This window comes from Theropithecus gelada, chromosome 11 (assembly GCF_003255815.1).
Source record: "Theropithecus gelada isolate Dixy chromosome 11, Tgel_1.0, whole genome shotgun sequence".
Lineage (NCBI taxonomy): Eukaryota > Metazoa > Chordata > Mammalia > Primates > Cercopithecidae > Theropithecus > Theropithecus gelada.
The window spans coordinates 55,795,069-55,814,330 of NC_037679.1; the positions used below are offsets into that span (position 1 = coordinate 55,795,069).

The 19,262-nt window shown below is 36.1% G+C and overlaps 1 protein-coding gene across 1 annotated transcript in view; it reads left to right on the forward strand.

Annotated features, from left to right (window-relative positions):
• CFAP54 (cilia and flagella associated protein 54) overlaps positions 1–19,262 on the forward strand; it is a 380,538-nt gene that overhangs the window by 75,280 nt on the left and 285,996 nt on the right. The window contains exons 18-21 of the mRNA XM_025402762.1: positions 2,712–2,798; positions 2,888–3,009; positions 15,087–15,263; positions 19,102–19,194. Of these exons, the coding sequence (XP_025258547.1) occupies positions 2,712–2,798; positions 2,888–3,009; positions 15,087–15,263; positions 19,102–19,194 (479 nt within the window). The remainder of the gene's footprint in view (positions 1–2,711; positions 2,799–2,887; positions 3,010–15,086; positions 15,264–19,101; positions 19,195–19,262) is intronic.

Here is a 19,262-nt window from a genome sequence, read left to right on the forward strand (position 1 = left end):
TTTTTTTTTTTTTTTTTTGAGATGGAGTCTCACTCTGTTGCCCAGGCTGGAGTGCAGTGATGTGATCTCAGCTCTCTGCAACCTTGGCCTCCTGGGTTCAAGCAATTCTCCTGCCTTAGCTTCCCAAGTAGCTGGGTCTACAGGCATATGCCAACATGTCCCGCTAATTTTTGTACTTTTAGTGGAGATGGGGTTTCACCATGTTGGCCAGGCTGATTTCAAACTCCTGACCTCAAGTGATCTGCCTGCCTAGGACTCCCAAAGTGCTGGGATTATAGTTGTGAGCCACTGCGCCTGACCACAAGTTCTTTTTGGTATCTCCAATTCTAACACTAAAAGGTTTCTCCTCACCTTCTCCATTTTTGTATTTTCCTTCTCCCATATTGAGCATTCTGGTTCCTAACAACATCAATGTAATTACTCATTTGTTTTATCCTGGCAAATTAACAGAGTACTTTCAAAATTATTAAACCAATACTGCTATTAAAAACCTACTAAGTAAATTAAGGATTTATTTGCAGTTCATTTTGTCTCTAGAAAATATCATACATCAGAGAACTATGTCCAAATTTACTTGAATTAATTTGATTTTTAGATTTTTTGTCAATTTGATATGGACTTGTGACTGCTTTTTTTGTATTTGCATTCTGTGGTGTTTTTTATTTTTATTTTTTATTTTATTTTATTTTTTTGAGACAGTCTCACTCTGTCACCCAGGCTGGAGTGCAGTGATGTGATTTCAGCTCACTGTGACCTCTGCCTCCAAGGTTTAAGTAATTCTCCTGCTTCAGCCTCTCAAGTAGCTGGGACTACAGGCGTGTGCCACCACACCTGGCTAATTTTTGTATTTTTTTTAAAGTAGAGATGGGGTTTTGCCATGTTGACCAGGCTGGTCTCGGAACTCCCGACCTCAAATGATCTGTCTGCCTTGGCTTCCCAAAGTGCTGGTATTACAGGTGTGAGCCACTATGCCCTGCCTGCATTCTGTTTATATAAAATTTCCTTTTTTCCCCATACTTTTATTTTTTTATACTCTTCATCTTTTTACATTTTATTTTAAACATTAACATAGTTTCAAAAACTACTTCTCCTATGACCTGCTGGGTGTAGAGGGAAGCAAGTAATAATTAAAGTATCTCTGTGGCATCATGTATAAGTTGAAAATTTGATAAAGTTTTTTCTAATACATAAATGAATTACTTAGCATAATAACCTTGAACATGTTCTGGGCTGAAAATATTTGGTTCAGAAATATGTTTCAAAATGTAAATAGAATTTTTGTGTTGGGTTTTAAGAAACTAGCCCATGATTCTCACGTAGTAACTGTATTATTTCCTTTAGTGGAGGATTAGAGTTTTTTTTTTTTTTAACTCATGGAGTTACTAAATACCTCTTCCTCTAATTGTCATCCATAAGTCTTTGAAGACCAAATGAGTTTTGATCATAGACCACTTAAAGATATTGATGCAAGACTTAAGTTCAAATGTAAATGGAATTAGTTATTATTTCCTTGCAATATCTCTGGGTTTCCTTGATTTTATTTTTTTGGCTTTATTGAATTGCCATCCTAGCACAGCTGATCACTTTGTTCCCCTACCTTGTTTTTCTTTAGTATGCTGTTGCCAGACTAATGTTCCCTACATTAGCATTCTTATTCAATAATGGTTGCCTGTTGATGACCATGACATAAATATGATGCATCTGTATCTGGCATTCAGAATTTTTTTGCAGTCTCATCCTTCTTATCTCCAACAATTATAATCAGGAAAGCTTAATTAGCATTTATAATATCGTTGGTATTGAGAGAATGATGCACTATTTTCTGCTCTGCATTACTATCTCCATGCAGATGTTTCCTTACCCTTTGCCACTGCAGGCGTGTTCTATTCTTTAATGGTGTCTGTTAACATCTTTTCATGAATCAATTACCATCACATGGTGGCTCATGTGCATTAGCACAAATAATTAAAACTCAGTAAAAGGGGTTTACTGTAAGGTTACTATAGCTACCCTGGCATACCTCCAAGGACCGAAAGGTTACCAGGTCTCTTAAGGACCAGACCTGAAAATCAAGAATCAGTGCTACAGTTTCCATCTTCCTGGGCTAGTATGGCTGTATCCTTTTTTCCCCTCATCCACATTCCTGTCTTTACTGAACCACCATGATGGTCAGTCCCAATTGTATACCAGTATGAACAACTGGCAAATTCATGTTTTACTTCAAAATCTTGAGAGAGGCTCTGATTTCTTCAGTCACAGCTGGAAGAGAGTGGAGGTCTTCGTGTGGTACCCAGAGCTCTTGAAGGGACCTTGGATGAAACAGTTTTTCTAGAAGGGGCGTTGAGAACAGAGTTTTGACAGCTTATTGGTATTGGTATCAGGACTTGCCATCTGTACTTTGTGAAAAGGTAAAGTCAACAGAAGTAGGTTGGATTCTATCAAGCCTCAGGATGATTTTATTCAAGATGAGATAGAAAATCAAATATTTTTATAATTTGGAATTTCTTCTGTCTTGAGGTATACTGTGGCAAATAAAAGAGGATTTGATAAAACTGCATTATAGTAGATTTATATGAATTTTTATCTATTAATGAAAAAAAGATGACATGATAGAGGAAGCAGTAGCTTTATGAATAGTTACTCCTTAGTATTTAAAAAATATTTCCTGTCCTGGATACATACTTAATTGTTATGACAGTCATCTTCTTCAGTTTTGCAGACTCCAACTGTTAGCAAAGATATTTCTACCAAGAGTCCGGAAAAGTTTAAACAATCTGGAAGTGCTGATTGTTTTACAGGTAATTAAAATTGGGATAACTGGTATTTCCAAAAAATTTGAAAGATAGTTTTTAATCTCACCTTTTTGATAAAATGTTTGTTTTTATAGAATTAAATATAATGAATAAAATAAAGAAGAATACATTATCCAAAGCAATTTACTTAATGCAGAAAGCTCTTTTAATATTCGAGAAAGACGCAACCTCTACATCTTCATGGGAATTTTTGATGGTAACAGTATTTTGTTTCTTTTTTTAATCCTGACATAAAATTTCTGTTAAAATGAATGATTCTTTTTTTATTAAAAATAATGTGTTGACCTTAACATTTAATTATGAACTTTCAGCTTCACTGTATATAATTCATCCTGACCAGGGGAACTAATCTGTACCTCCAGTTCTGAATTGTGAAATGAGAGATTCTCTTTTTATCAGAACTTCATGCAATCTACATGAGAAGCCAAATAAAATCATAAGGACTCAAAATGAGGGAAATTATAGAACTGGAGTGACACTTTACCAGCTTAGTGTATTCTTTACAATGGAATTAGAATTCTTAAAGTCCATTGGCTGAGGTACCTTCTCTCTTAGATGGATACTGCTGATTTATGGACCAATCCCCTTGTTGATATTTTTAATCAGGTCTCACTCTGGCCTGGAAATTCTTCTGCTTTCTTGCTAATTCATTATATGTTGATTTTATGTGTTTATTTTTTGAGATAGGCTCTCACTCTGTCAACCAGGCTGGAATGCAGTGGCAGAGTCCTAGATCATTGCAGTTTTGAACTCCTGGGTTTAAATGGTCCTACCACCTCAGCCTTCCAGTGGGTGGGACTACAGGCATGCCACCATGCCAGAATATTAAAAAAAATTTTTGGTAGAGTCAGATCCTTGCTATGGTGGCATTAGCTGAGTGAATGATGTATGAAGATGTAGAGAATAATGCTATGTCTTGGCTGATAAGAGAAGGAAAAAAGTAGGTCAAAGCTAGGAGGGGGATATGGAGCCAAAGGGGTTTAATAGAGAACATTTAGCATAATAGTGTGCTAAAAATGAAGAGCCAGAACAAAGAGAAATTCAAGATAATAAGAGGGAGAGGTTAATACACAGAGCCAAGGCCGATAGAGGATGATTTTGAAAGCACAGAGAAAGGGATTCATCTTCAGTGATGGGTGGGCTGCAGGGCAGACACCTCATCTTTTGATACAGAAGGAAAGGAGGTACAGACAGATGTAGATAAGAAAAGTTTGTTGGTGTGAAGGCAGGGAGTTGAGTTGATGCCTTTTGATATGCTTTGACTGTGTCCCTACCCAAATCTCATCTTAAATTGTAGTTCCCATAATCCCTATGTGTTGTGGGAGGGACCAGGTGTAGATAGTTGAATCATGGGGGAGGTTTCCCCCATCCTGTTCTCATGAAAGTGAGTTAGTTCTCACGAGATCTGATAGTTTAATAAAAGGCCTGCTCCTTCACTGGGCACTCATTCTTCTCTCTCCTGCCGACATGTGAAGAAGGATGTGTTTGCTTCCTCTTCTGCCATGATTGTAAGTTTCCCAAGGCCTCCCCAGCCATGCAAAACTGTGAGTCTCTTTTAAATCTCTTTTCTTTATAAATTACCCAGTCTCAGGTGTGTCTTTATTAGCAGTGTGATAACGAACTAATACACCTTCTTACCTGTATCAGATACAGTGGGAGGCAAGGATATCTGCCATCAATGGAGCATGAGGGTGGATAATTGAACTGGGAAAGTAAAGATAATGTGGAGAGTGGGGAGGAATGGATGAGGGAGTTGACTCCAAGTAAAGGGACTGGCCAGCATCACCAAGTTCTAGCTGAAGTTGGAGACCATGAATTTTTAGACATCTTGGTCTGCATGGTGGTATGACATTATCCTGATGTGGTGTTTTTTTTTTTGAGATGGAGTCTTGCTCTGTCGCCCAGACTGGAGTGCAGTGGCGCCATCTCGGCTCACTGCAAGCTCCGCCTCCCGGGTTTATGCCATTCTCCTGCCTCAGCCTCCCGAGTAGCTGGGACTACAGGCACCCGCCACCTCCCCCGGCTAGTTTTTTTTTGTAGTTTTTAGTAGAGACGGAGTTTCACTGTGTTAGCCAGGATGGTCTCGATCTCCTGACCTCGTGATCCACCCGTCTTGGCCTCCCAAAGTGCTGGGATTACAGGCTTGAGCCACCACGCCTGGCCGATGTAGTGTTCTTAATGACAGCAGAATATTTGTGACAGCAGACATTTGTGGAGGATTAGATTTTTTTAAAAAATGAAGGTATGAGTTAAAAGTTTATGGCTTTAAAAAGGTGGATACAGATTGAGTATGTATGAGGTCAAGGACATCTGGTCAAGGACCAGAAAATGAGGGTCTGAGGGAGCTAGAAGGATAGGTGTTGAAGGTTAGAAAGTAGAATACTGAAATTCAAGATTTCTGGTATGTAGCACTTACTTGTTATCTGTCAATCTATTCATCCATCTAACAAATAATTTCGATCCATTTAGCAATTATGTATTGAAAGTTCACTATGTGCCTGGTAGTATGCTGAGTATAGAAGGGGGGAATCTTTTATTTATTCAACAAATATTGATTGATTTGCCTTCTTTTTGTGGTTCTGCCTTTGTGGTCCCTGGATTTATTCATATAAAAATCCACTCTGTGGAGACATAGACAAGTAAATATGTGCTTTAATTGCAAGAGGGCTAGGGAAAATTAACAGGGGAGTACCTAACTTAACAGTGGGGAATGTTTAAGGAACACGTGAAGTTGAAAGCTGAAAGACAGATGGCTTGAATTTGAATACTGAAACGATACTGAGAGCCAGAAAAACAGGAGAGCAAACAGTAGAAAGGACATTCCAGGCAGAGAGAACAAATGTGCCAAGGTCCCAAGGCTAGAAATGTCATAGAGTGCTTGTAGTTCTATAGGTCATTCTGTGCGACAGAAGCTTAGATGCAATAAGGGTAGGAGTGGGGTAGGGGAGAGGATAGTATCTTGGGAGATGAGAGAGGAAGTAAAGATGTGTTCATGAGAAGTATTTTTCACCAAGCTAAGAATTTGGGATGGACAGTTGCTATCAATGTTCAAGGTGAAGAAGTCTGTCCTGGGAGTGTTAGGGAAGAGCCTGGTTACATTTGAATGTCCAGAATTTGAATGAGGAAGTTGGATGGTGGTGTTGGGTGGTATGAGATCACAAGGCCAAGTGGTGTCTGGTCTTTGTTGGAAGACTTCTGAGGTGTGTTCAGATCCATTTTCTCAGCTGATGCTTCCATGGCTGTTTGCTATTGTCTAGTGCTTGGAGGACATTGGTACTTCAGTCCTATTTTTATGGCAAATAAACCTTATCTTTCTTTTAGAAATATTGGTCTCACTACTAATCTCAGGTCTTCTTAGAGCCTGAAGAGAGGTTTCCCCTTGTTTTATGATGACTGAATCTGGTCTTTGTACTGCCATAGTGTGCTGGTTCCCCTGTATATGTCTGCCTCCCACCAATGAAACTGGGGAATATACTGGAACCGAGATACCTGGACATCTCAAGTTTGCAGTGTGGGTAGGAACATCTTCTTTGGCCACCTCTGCTCCTCAGTGGTAGTTTTTATCTAAGTGTTAAGGCTTAATGATCAGTCCCTAGGGTACTCTCCTAAACAGCAGTGTTATGACTCAAACATTTGGACCAGAACAAATGAAGAAGCTCAGGGGTAGTGGAAGTTCTAATAAAGCTTGACTTTAATATTTCCTGAATTTATGTATTGTTGTCTCCTAAATACCAGTCTATTAACTATGTTAGCAGTAATTGGATTTAATTATTTTTCCTATTTTGTAGCATTTCAAGTCAAATCAGTTCTATTTGCTTTTTTTTAGGGAGGGAAGAATATACATGGACGATTTTTTTTCAGAGATCTTCTCAGCTCTTTTTATGTTTTCTTTTTAAAAAAAATTTAAAATTTACAAAATTTCTTCTATTTTTTAAAAAGTGAAACAATTTTAATTCCAGAAAAAATCATGAGTATAATATCCTATTAGGATAGACTCTTGAGATGCATTAAGAGGCTCTGTTTTTTATGAGGAGTCCTCTAAAGAATTTTCACCAACGAGGAACATGTTGAATATTTATTTAGAAGTCCTGAAATCTTCTATAGCCACGTCTGCTCCTCAGTGGTAGTTTTTATCCAAGTGTTAAAGCTTAATGATCAGTCCTCAGGGTACTCTCCTAAACAATGATGTTATGGCTCAAATAATTGTCAAACTTTCTTTCTTTAAAGAAGACAAATAAATTTATTTCCCTTGGCAATCATTTTCAACTGGGGTGCGTTACAGAATGTTTTACAATATCATGATCTTGTAATAAAATTATCCCCAAATCAGTAATTGATGTGTCACTTGATATCATAAAAAGGTTTGAAAAACCTGAGTCTCTTTAGAACTCTTAAATAATTCATATCCTGTCTCTGTTTTTCAGAAATTTTCTGACTCTGTGGATCTGGATAATCTCATCAGGTGTCTGTTTTATTTCTAATCAATTAAGATGGACCAATTTGTTCCCACAAATGAGGGACAAACCTTTGATAATAACTCATTAGCTTTCCAAGTGAGATGACTTGGAATTTTTTTACATTATGGGGATTAATTTTTCCATTTTCTTGTCTTGGTTATTTGACCTCTGGAAGTCCATTTTGGCTTTTTATACGTTACTCCATAGGATTATGTTAAAGGATTGCACCTAGGATCCATACTGGATCCATCCTTGATCTTCTACTTCTGGTCAAATAATAGTATTCATCATGTGGCTTATGTCATTGCTCTTAGTCCACTAACAGAACATTCAGTGTCTTTGCAGATGTAATTTCTCATAGGAAAGAGGCAGAAATGCTCCTCCATCCAAGTGCTGGGGATTTCGAAGATGCTGTTGTTTTCTGTACAGCATCCATTTCCCCTTCCAAACTCATCTTTTGAGGATTTCTTTTTCCCCATCAGATGTAATCAGGTGGAACTGGTCCTGAAGAGGAAGACCAGTGATGCCAGCTGGGCCAGTTGACTGCTCCTTCCAGTCTTAAGTAGAGGGATACAAAGACTAAAAGACCTTGGTTTTGTACACCCTAATGTAGAAAATTATTGCTTAGGACAATAAGTTTGTCTTCTCTAAGGAAATTTTGGCAATTCATTCATTCTGATAGCTGTGTTCCGATTACACCATTATAACTGGGTTTTATAGACCCTCCTTCTTCTCTGGGGCTACTTATGTCATAAGCCAAGTTTTCCAGTTGTTTCTCTTGCAAAGAAACCCAACTGTTTCATCTAATTTTCTGCTAGTACTATTTGTAGGAACCTAAACAAATCTGTAGTTGAGATGATGTCAACAATTCCAAATTCCACTCTAAGCAAAGGAGCATTATGGTTTAGCAGGTTATTGTTTATAATCAACACAGAATCTAATTTATGGTACCATTTTGGACCAGAACTAATGAAGAAACTCAGGGATATTAGCAGTTCTAATAACCCCTGGCTTTAATATTTCCTGCATTTATGTCTTGATATTCCCTAAATACCAGTCTATTAACTATATTAGCAGTAGTTGGATTTAATTATTTTTCCTATTTTGTAGCATTTCAAGTCAAATCAATTCTATCTGATTTTTTTTTTTAGGGGAGAAGAATATACATTGGCTTTTAAAAAATTACTTTTATTTTTATTTATTTATGAGACAGGGTCTTGCTCTGCCAGCCTGGCTGCAGTGCAGTAGTGTGCATGGTTCACTGCCGCCTCAACCTCCTGGGTTCAGCCATTCTCCCACCTCAGCCTCCTGAGTAGCTAGGACCACAGGCCCATGCTACCATGCCTGGCTGTTTGTATGTTTTTTGTAGAGATGGGGTTTCATGATGTTGCCCAGCATGGTCTCGAACTCCTGGGCTCAAGCAATCCGCTTTCCTCCGTCTCCCAAAGTGCTGGGACTACAGGCATGAGCCACTGTGCCCAGCCTCAGCTGTTTGTAATTGTGTGCTCAAGTCTTTTTTTTTTTTTTTTTTTTTTTTTTTTTTTTTTTTTTTTTTTTACATCAAAAAGCCAACTTCTCATTCTGACCCCTCCTCTTATAAGGCCATGTTTTGACTCCCAGGCTTCAAACTGCTAACAGAATATTTAGCATATCTACATTTTGGATTTTTTTTTCTCTTTTAAGTGATTTAAAGGTATTGCATAGGAAACTTCATCCAGGTTGCCCTTCCAAACTTCTTTTAAATTAGTTTTTTATTAAAATAAGATAGCATAGTGGTTAGGAGTATAAGGGTCTTGGATTAGAGTTCTGGTTCTACCACTGATTAGCTGTATGACCTGTCAAGTTATTTATGCTCTTGTAAGATTCAATTTCTTCATCTGTGAAACAGGGATTCTTGGGAAGATTGAGTGCAATGATGCATATAAAATGCTTAGTGTCTGGAACAGAATAAGCAGTCAATAAATGTTAACCATTATTATTATTATTACTCTGCTTTTCATTCCGTTTTGTCATATCAGAACTATTATTATTTCTCTTTCACTTTAAGCACTCTGAGACATTCTGTTTGAGCTACTTTTTGTGCTTTAGATATATTTTCCCCCATCAGACTACACATTTCTTTCTGTATTTTCTCTTAGATTTATCTTATTACTTGTATATTTTATTCTAAGCAATATTCCTTCTCAGGATTCTTGGATATGACTTAATCTACTTTTCATCTTTTTCTGCAATGTACGTTATAATGTTGAGAACCCAGAATATACCTCAGGGAGGTCTACCAGATACGTAGGAAATATGGCACTTTATCATTCCAGTCCTGTGACAGTTGTTTACATATGTCTTAGTCACACCCTCAAGATTGCATTGCATCTTTCCATTAGTGTTTTGCTGCACTGTGGGCGTCAAGCCTGTGTCAAATGTATTTAACATCAATCTGTTCTTGTAAGCATTGAGTAACTTCTGAGGAGAGGCAGGTTTCATTTTCTCTAATGGAAACTATATGCCAGAGAAATTTACATTCAGACAAAAATACTTTGGACTTCAGTACTGTGGTTTTGGCGGCACATTGCGGTGGAAACCACCATTGAAAGACTGCCTTAGAGCTTATTTTTATTGTGAGTTGGTGGGCAAGTCCCTTTCCACTGAGATTCCTTGGCTGAGTCCCTGTGAAAGGTAAAGGCTTATTTCTTTTTTCAGAGTTACTGAACCTTTCTAATTTGCTAGGCACTGTGGTAGACAGTGCAAGATGTGAGGATATAGTTATTTTTCATTATCTGATATGTCATGGAAAGCCGACTTCTTGACCTCTGATTAGGGAATGGTTTGTCTAGGTTTTGCAGTTGTAATAGTTTGGTATTCTAGAGCATTGCTATTATAGACAACATTCAGGTCCATGTTGATAACACTTTCTCATAACTAAGTAGTGTTGGTTTCATGGGAATTTTTCCTTCTTGATTTTTTTTGGGGGATTTTCTGATGTTATTTCTAGTTCTTCAACTAGAAAAATAGTTGAAGAACCCCCTTAAAAAGCCCCAGGCACTTTCTCATAAACAAAATCTTATTAGCAGCTCAATGAATTGGCTCCCTTAAATTAGGATTCTAGTTTTTAACTAGCATTAGGGTTTGCCTTGAATTCTGTTATGGAATTTATCTGATTTACCTAAATCAAGGGCTTTGTTATAAACTCTTGTTTTGTTACCATTCACTTAAAACTTTAATACTTCTGTTAACCTATTTCAAATTGGGTCATAGGATCTGAGTTAGGGCTCTAAAGTTAAAATTGATCAAGAGCCAATCAGAACATTTTAAAGATGCCATCTTAAAAGACACTATAATAAAGATCACCCTTCTCTTTCATAATTTTGTGTGTCTTATATTCCAAACACATCGATTGAACTTAAAGAGATAAAGCACTGTCCTTCCTGCCAAGACACTCAATGTTTAGAGGGTGTGGACAGTGAAGTACAGAGGTAACATATTATGTAATACCTGCTAAAATAAAGACACTATGTAATGAAGGGAATGACTTATTTAAAAACATGGGCTAACTTAGAAGATGTCAGAGGAGGTGATATTTGTGTGGATCTTAAAGCAGAGACGAGGACATGAGATGCTCCAGAAAGAGGGAATTGTATGGGCAATTCCGAGGCGTGAAATAACAGCATTTTAGGGAATGAGTGATTTTTTTTTTATGGTTTCAGAGGTTAAGTTGGACAGAGAGGTAGGTATGAAAGAGGGAAAGAGTAGAAAGGGGGATAAGGCTAGAAAATGTAGTCATGATCAGAATGAAAAGGGCTTTGGAAAAGTTTGCACTTCATCTGGCAAGTATTAGAGGAGCCATTGAAGGACTAGAAGACTGGAGGTTGAAGAGACTAGAAAGAGACTGGGAGAAAGGCAGGAGGGAAAAGGAGATTTACTCACCTGAATCTGTGGTTCCCAGTTCTTGCTGTACTTTAGAATTATCCTTGGTGTTTGTAAATGATACAGATGTTCAAGCCCCACTCCTGGAAATGTCTATTTTGGGGTAGAAACGGACCATTCTGAGTTTTAAATAAACTCCATGGATGATACTGATCAACAGCCCAGTTGAGAAATGTCTATGTTATAGCCATGGCAGAACACAGAAAGTTTTTTACCCCAGTTGGATTCATTGATGTGCAGAAAGATGCAAGAATTAAGTCAGAAGGTGCCAGTATTTAACTGCTTCACTGAACCAGGAACTACCAAGGCAAATTTTGAGATCAAATTTGGAGCCCAGAGAGGCTGGCTGGTCAGTGGAGATGGGGGCCAAAGGCAGTCTGCTTGAATATAGGAGCCAGTGGGCCAGTGCTGCTGGTATATTTTACAGGCTCCAAACATAATCCCGAGGAAGGATATGTCTCCAAATTTTCAAGGGAAATGGGGGCACTGGTCTCCTTTCCTTGTGTTGCATAATTTTTCCTTAGCCTGATTTTGTCTGTCTTATGTAACCTGAAATATCTTGGTCTCTACAGCCTGTGATGCAGATGAATATACATTAATATTTAACATTCAAAATATAATAGCATTTTATCTCCTTTCTGTTCAGGTAGGACTTCCTTCCCTCAAAGTTTTTTCCACAGCTACTGGGGAAATCCACTTATCTTTTCTGTCTCTGGCCTCTTCCTCATCAAGGCTCTCACCTTTTTTGCCCTTCAAGGGAGTCCTGTTCTGTGGTACATTTGTCCCCTCAGGGAGCCAAAGCTGCTCTGTTGTCTGTGGAAGAGGGTGAAGAGGGAATGAGCCTCTGCCTAGCCCTGTGCTGATTGTGTGCTCTGGATCTAACTGGCTGTCTTACGGCCTTTTATGACATTGCTCCCTCACCATCTAGCCCTGACCTTTTTGTCCATCTATTTGTTATAATTTTTAAAAATCGGTTTGGTTGAATAAGTGAAAAAGTGGAGGCAATGGAGGACACAGATGTCATCCTGTCTCCTTGATTCATTCATTCAGTGATTCAAACAGTTACACTGATACCTACTATGTGTATATAAATGAGCTTTTAGGTCTAAATACCGAAGGGCTGATGTATAGACTCTAGAAACATGGTTACCATGTAACACATCCCTTTCCATACAAAGGAATGATTGTCTTTGCAGATGCCTAAGATTCTTGACCTGCATATGCAGAAAGATTTCTCAAGGCCTCCTGGCACCGAACAAGTGGAATTAAAAAACTATTCATCATCACAGATAGATTTTAATCACGATTAATGATTTTAGACCTTAACGTCAGCCGTTTCCAATAAAAAATAAAAATGAGAAGTTAATTATGATCCCAATTTCGGCCAGCCTTCATTATTTTAGGAAAAAAATATGTGATGCTGCAGTTTTATAATCTCTGCTTCTACAGGGAGCTGGTGTCCTCACTCAGCTTTAAATATGACTCCAACGCATACTCAGATCCTGTCTCCAGTTTTTTACCTTCTCTTTTGAGCTTGAGGCTCAGGTTTCTAATTGGAAACTTCAACCTCAACATGTCTTCTGTAGGAGAAACAGCACAGATTTTTTCTGTCAGAGTGAAATACATTTGAAATTTGGTAGACTGACATATTGTCTTTTCATTTCCAGGATCTCTTCTCTTATGTTTGTTGAATTTACTAGAACTTCCAGAATAAAGTGGAATAGTGGCATTCTTTCTGGCTTTTATTGATAATTCTATTAGTGCTTCACTCTTAGCACTAAGAGGGCTATTTTGTGCTAGTAATATTTTGGTTATTGGCTAAAATTAATACTTTAAAATAATGCTAAAAAAAGCTTTCCTAATTTATTGACTTTAAAAAAATCTGTAATGAATGTTAAAAAATGTTTGAAATGTCTTTTTGGCCATTGAGCACTATGATCATGTTTTTTCTCATTTAATTTATGGATATATTAAATTATATTTATATACTTCCTAATGTTAAACTGTCCTTGCATTCCTGGGAAAAAGACAATATTATTACAGTTCATTATTTTGTTAGTATATTGTTAGAGTAAATGTATTAGTGTTTTATGTATTTTATGTAAGATGTTTGCATTTGTATTTGTGAAATGACTGGTCTGTGTTTTTATGTGTAGTCATTTTTCAGACTGTTATTGAAGTTAAAATAGTTTTGTAACATTATTTGAGATGATATCTGTTTCTCTCTGTATTTGGAAACATTTAAAATGGCATAGGAATGATCAGTTCTTTGAGATTTAAAGTATTTCGTTTATGAACTCATTTGAGCCTGACACTTTTATATGAAACAATTTTTGGATAACATTTCCAGTTTCTTTGAACATTATTATTTCTGTATTTAGGTTCCTGCTTTTTGAGTCAGTTTGCTGATTTTGTATTTTCATCCCTAATGACTAATGACTTTGAACATCTTTTCATGTGCTTATTGGCTATTTGTGTCTTTTCTGGAGAAATGTGTATTCAGATTCTTTGCCTATATTTTAAAGGAGTTATTTCCCTTTTTATTATTGAGTTATAACAATTCTCAGTTATAACAGTGCATATAAGTGCTGAATACAAGTCTTTTATCAGATACATGATTTGAAAGCATTTTCTCCCATTCTGTAGGCTGTCTTTTCACTTTCTTGATGGTATCCTTTGAAACACAAATGTTTTTGATTTTGATGAAGTCTACCTTATCTACTTTTTCCTTTGTCAGTGTGCTTTTGGTGTTCCAGAACACTTAAAATGAAAGAGTAATAATAATAATAGTTCTGATATGGCAAAACAGAATGTTCCAGAGTGCTTAAAGTGAAAGAAAGAGGAGGAATAGTAGTAATCATAATCATAATGTCTAACACTTATTGACTGCTTACTCGGTTCCAAATACTAAGCATTTTAAATGCATCATTGTATTGAATCTTCCAAACACCGTTGCGTAACTCAAGGTCACAAAGATCTGGTCATATGTTTTCTTCTAAGAGTTTTATAATCTTAGCTCTTTCATCTGAATGTATACTTCATTTTAAGTTAATATTTGTCTATGGTGTGAAGTGGGAGTTGAACTTTATTCTTTTGCATATAGTGTTCAATTGTCCCAGCAGCATTTGTTGAAAAGACTATTCTTTCTTTATCAACACTTCAATTTTAATCATTACATGGGTTTTTACTTAGAGCTCAGTTTGAGTCTTTGCCTTTTAATTTAATTTAAAAGGAAGTGTAACCCATTTACATGTATTATTATTATTGCTTATGTATTTAATCCTACTTTTGAAATGTTATTTAGGTCTGATTTTTATATTTCTCTTTTGTTTTATGTGTCATCTCTCTGTGCATAACCTTTTTAAAAAGTGGATGCCTTTCCGTCAGCCTCATGGAATGTATTTTTTCTATTTTATTTCTTCTTGCTGATAGAAAGAAACTCTCAATAATATTTATTTCATAAACCACATATACCAATATTCTTATTATTTGAGAGTCACACTTTAGCTGAATTAGGGTAGGTGTGTAATTCATCAGCATAAATGCAGATGATTGTGGTATGAACCTTTTAGGGAAAATGAAATATGATGGTAGATATTCAGAAGGTTCAATTTAGAAATGTAATGTCTCATATTCATGTATGATAATAATGATAAACATATAAGATATATAAATATAATGCCATTGGTGATCATGATTAACCTTATTTAGTAGGCATCTTTTACTTTTGCAAAATCATTAAATAGTTGAAATATATATGTATATATTTGAGCCTCTGAGGCTTGAAAAGCTGCATATAAAAAGATAACATTGTTTAACATCACTAGAATTCTATAAATGTAAATAAAGTTCAAGCTCTTGACATGTATTTTTCTATTTTCATATTTCATTATAGGAAGCATGTTCTTTAATTGAAAGGATTGAAGCTGAACAAAATGCCCTATATTCCTATCAGAAATATTTGGAAAGTTCAAAAAGAAAGAAAAGCAGAGTCCCTCCTCCACCTATCCTGCTGTCTCGAACTCATTGTTCTGTGACACTCAAACCTGCTCCATTTACTTCAGAGGTTAAGGTATGGTGTCCAATATAATTTTTGCCTCATGCAAAGCAACATAAGTACTTTTATGACTACCACGATTCATACTTTGATTGCTTTTAGGAGCTGGATAGTCTTATTCATAAGCACTGAACACTGGATTAATACTCCAATGTCTTATCTATACTTAGTTTCTTCATGACATATTGCCCCTTATGCTGTTATATTTGTGATATGCTTTATATTGCATTGCTATACCCAAATATATTGTTAGGAGAAACAGTAGAGAAACACCTCCTTGTAAGTATCCTTGTCACCATGACACACCATATGCTGACATCCTCGTGTGCTCAAGATGGAAGTCTCACTTGAAGTGGAATCAGACATTTGAAGAGGGTAGAAGTTACTTCAGAGTCAATGATGGATATGAGGCAACAGAGTGTGGAAATTTGGAGGTGATGAGTCTAGAGGTTCTGCCCAAAGTCCTTCCAAGTAACTGTAGATTCTTTCAACACAAACAAAGGACAACTCCAACCGCATTATAAACCATACATCTTTGTGCATTTATTGGAGGATGAACTTTTTCTCCCGTCCCTCATACCTCAGAACTTGGCCTATATGTGACTAAAAGTTGAGATTAAGTTTCTTCACAAGAATTTGGTTCTAATTTATGTTTTACAAACTACACTTTCCTCTTTGGAATGATCAACAACATGCTCTTTGATGTTACATAAAAATAAAGTTTTATCTTTGATTCTCTTTAGGATATTCTGCTTGAAGTTTTGTCAACTTGGTATGGTAGAGAGAACACAGGCTTTGGAGTCAGACAGATTTAGGTTTGTAATTCTAGCTCCAGCCTTTCCTGGAAGTCTGACCTTAGGAAAGCTAAATACATTTTCTGAGGGTTTTACTTTTTTCATTTGTAAAGTGTGTTTACTGTGAAAATTAAATGAGATAATGTATAATATTCTTGGCATATTAACTGATATCTTTCCACTTAATTGTATTATATGTAAGTAGTAAAGCTTACGCAAAACAAGTAATGGGCTGAGTGCGGTGGCTCAAGCCTGTAATCCCAGTACTTTGGGAGGCTGAGGCAGGCAGATTACCTGAGGCCAGGGGTTTGAGACCATCCTGGCCAACATGGTGAAACCCCGTCCCTACTAAAAATACGAAAAGTTAGCTGGGCGTTTTGGTGGGCACCTGTAATCCCAGCTACTCAGGAGTCTGAGGCAGGAGAATTGCTTGAACCTGGGAGGTGGAGGTTGCAATGAGCTGAGATCACGCCACCACATTCCAGCCTGGGAGACAGAACGAAACACCATCTAAGAAAAAAAAAATAGTAATCAAGTGATGGACTGTGATTACATTATTTGGTGATATTTTTTGTGGATTCTGTCCAATGAGCATTTATTGAGTGCCTATAGTTGTCAAGCTCTGTGCGAGGTAATTGAGGTATAAAGGTAAATATGGATTAAATGTGCTTGCATACTTTGAGGAGCTTCAGATGAATAGCAAATGGACATCAGTGAGAACTGATAACCACCTTCATAGTGCTTTATAATTGGGAGAGGAGGGGAATAGAAGTGACATTCATCTTATACCTAACTATGCTATGATAGATGGATTATTGCTATTGATAGTGGTTTTAAAGTTAAACTTTGGATTTTTGGAATCTGTTTAAGAATAGAGCCTCACTGATTTTGGAACATTAGTACAGAACTAAGACCACATGCTTTACTAAGAGTTTTTATTTGCTTTTATTCAAATATTTGTATTTCTTTAAACAAAATCTTATTCTTTATGTACTTCAATTTAATGATTAGTTTATTTCATTTCATAATTCTTGGAAGTAGGAAGATGTAAGAGTCTCATATTTGGTCTGTAGTTTTAGGACTCATCAATGAGCACATTATAGGAAGTTTATGTGTATTATGTACATTTAGAATTCCAGGAAATTATCACCATCTGTTACCTTCTCATCAGCACTAGATGGTGCTATGGGCTTAAAGAAGTTTTCTGGTTTGAGGCTTCAGCCATCTTTTGTTTTCTCAAAATCTCTTGTTGAGGCATTTATTTCATTAAAATCTACTTTTGTAGCTGAAAATGCTAATGTTATTTATATTACATATAAACTCTTCTAAAGTTATTGCTGATTTGTTCATGATGTCTCTACCCTTATGTAGATTCTAATTACACATTGTTTCTTAGAGTTACACAAACTAATGTCTTCATCTGTGGAACAAAATAAAAACATAAAGCCTGCTTGTAAAAATGCTTTTAGAGAGAATTTTACCCTCCAAATTCTGTTTTATATAATAGAACTTGGAGCAATAATGACGTAAGTCATAGAACATAGTCTTTCTGCCTTTTTTCTTCTTTGAAAAATAGTATCTTTTTGCATGGGAAATCAAAGGAAGTTAGTTTTGCATTTTTTTTTCTGAGATTCATCTTCTTATTATTATTTTTTACCCTACCCTCCAGCTTCAGGTTCTTTCTGTGTTCTCTTTGTCCTGTTCTGCCTTTGACTAGCGCTTTTTAATCAGTTGTGCATATCACAATCACCTGAGAAATATTCTTTGAAAATACAAAGATTCAGAAACTTGCATCAGAAATTCTAATTCATTGAAGCTAGATAGGCTTGGGTATCTGTGATTTACAAAAATGGTTGATTCTGTACAAATTTGTATTTTAAATAAGGATTCTGGAGCACAGTCAGTGTTGAGAACAACTTGTGTCAATTGGACATGGTTAGTATTTTTCTGTTGACCTGGAGGAAGGAGTAGCAGGCACAAACTGTAAGAGGTACTTGTATTTAGAGACAATGGTATTTTTTTTAGAGACAATTGTATTTTTCCTTCTTTCCAGCTTGCCTTGTAGTTTAGGAGTTGCCTCTGGGAAGAAGGTAATGACACAGCCATCACCCCTACAACCCCCAGCAGTATGGCTCGTTCATAATACTACCCCGTCAGGTGTCACCTAGCTCCCTTTTTCTCTATGGGGAGAATAGTTCATTCCAATAATGAATCTTCATTATCTTGACACCTCGGCAAAAGGATCATTGTCTAACTATTTACTCAAGGTTAAGTTTAGTTGTTTCTGTGGGATTTATATTTTGTGTTTGATTTATGTCTAATGTTTATATTTAAAGTATAAAATTAAACTAAATATAAAAATTATCAAAGTAATATCAAGTTTCAGAAAATATATAAATTGGAGAAAAAAATGGACCCATTATCTACCTGTTATCTTACCATTTTATCATCCAAATCCTACTGCTATTCTTATTTAGGAATGTTTTCTTCCAGGCTTTTTCATATGTATTTTTTTATATTCTATTTAAAATACTATATTTTAGTATCTTGCTTCTCTTTCCACTTGCTTTTTTTGGTCATACATTGTCATGTAAAATATGAAATTCATTTGAGTATTAATCTTTTTTTTTTTTTTTTTTTTAACATCAAGACTAAGTCATTTTAGGAGTCAACCCCTGCCACTCTCTGTCTGATCTTGGGCAGAGTTATTTAATATCTCTGCATCTCCATTTCCTGTGAAGCAAAATGATAATAGTAATCCCATATCATAGAGTTGTGCAAATTAGAAAATATCTGTAAATTCCCTAACAGTACTTAGCAGTAGGAACTGTTCAATTAATGGTGGTTAAAATAATTAATAATGAATAATATTTTAGTCTTGTCTCAGTAAACTAGCTAAGGTTACTTGTACTCTTTAAAGATTAAACCTAAGTATATTTGTAAACTTTGATTTCATGTTTTAAAACTTGAATCATTACATTCTTATTTAGAAAAGTATTTTTTTGCTACATTGATGTAAAAGAATGCCTTTTAAACAGGCTCATTTTTCTCCTCGGCAGGTCTCCTGGTACTGTGTTTTGGGTTGCAAAGCAGAAGGAAGTTATGGAAAAGTACGGCTAAACAATAATCATCTCCCAAATTCAGGAGAAGCGGTACGTCAAATTAAATGTCAGGAAATCTTACTGAAGCCTTATTAATGATAATTACATTTTTAAATGAA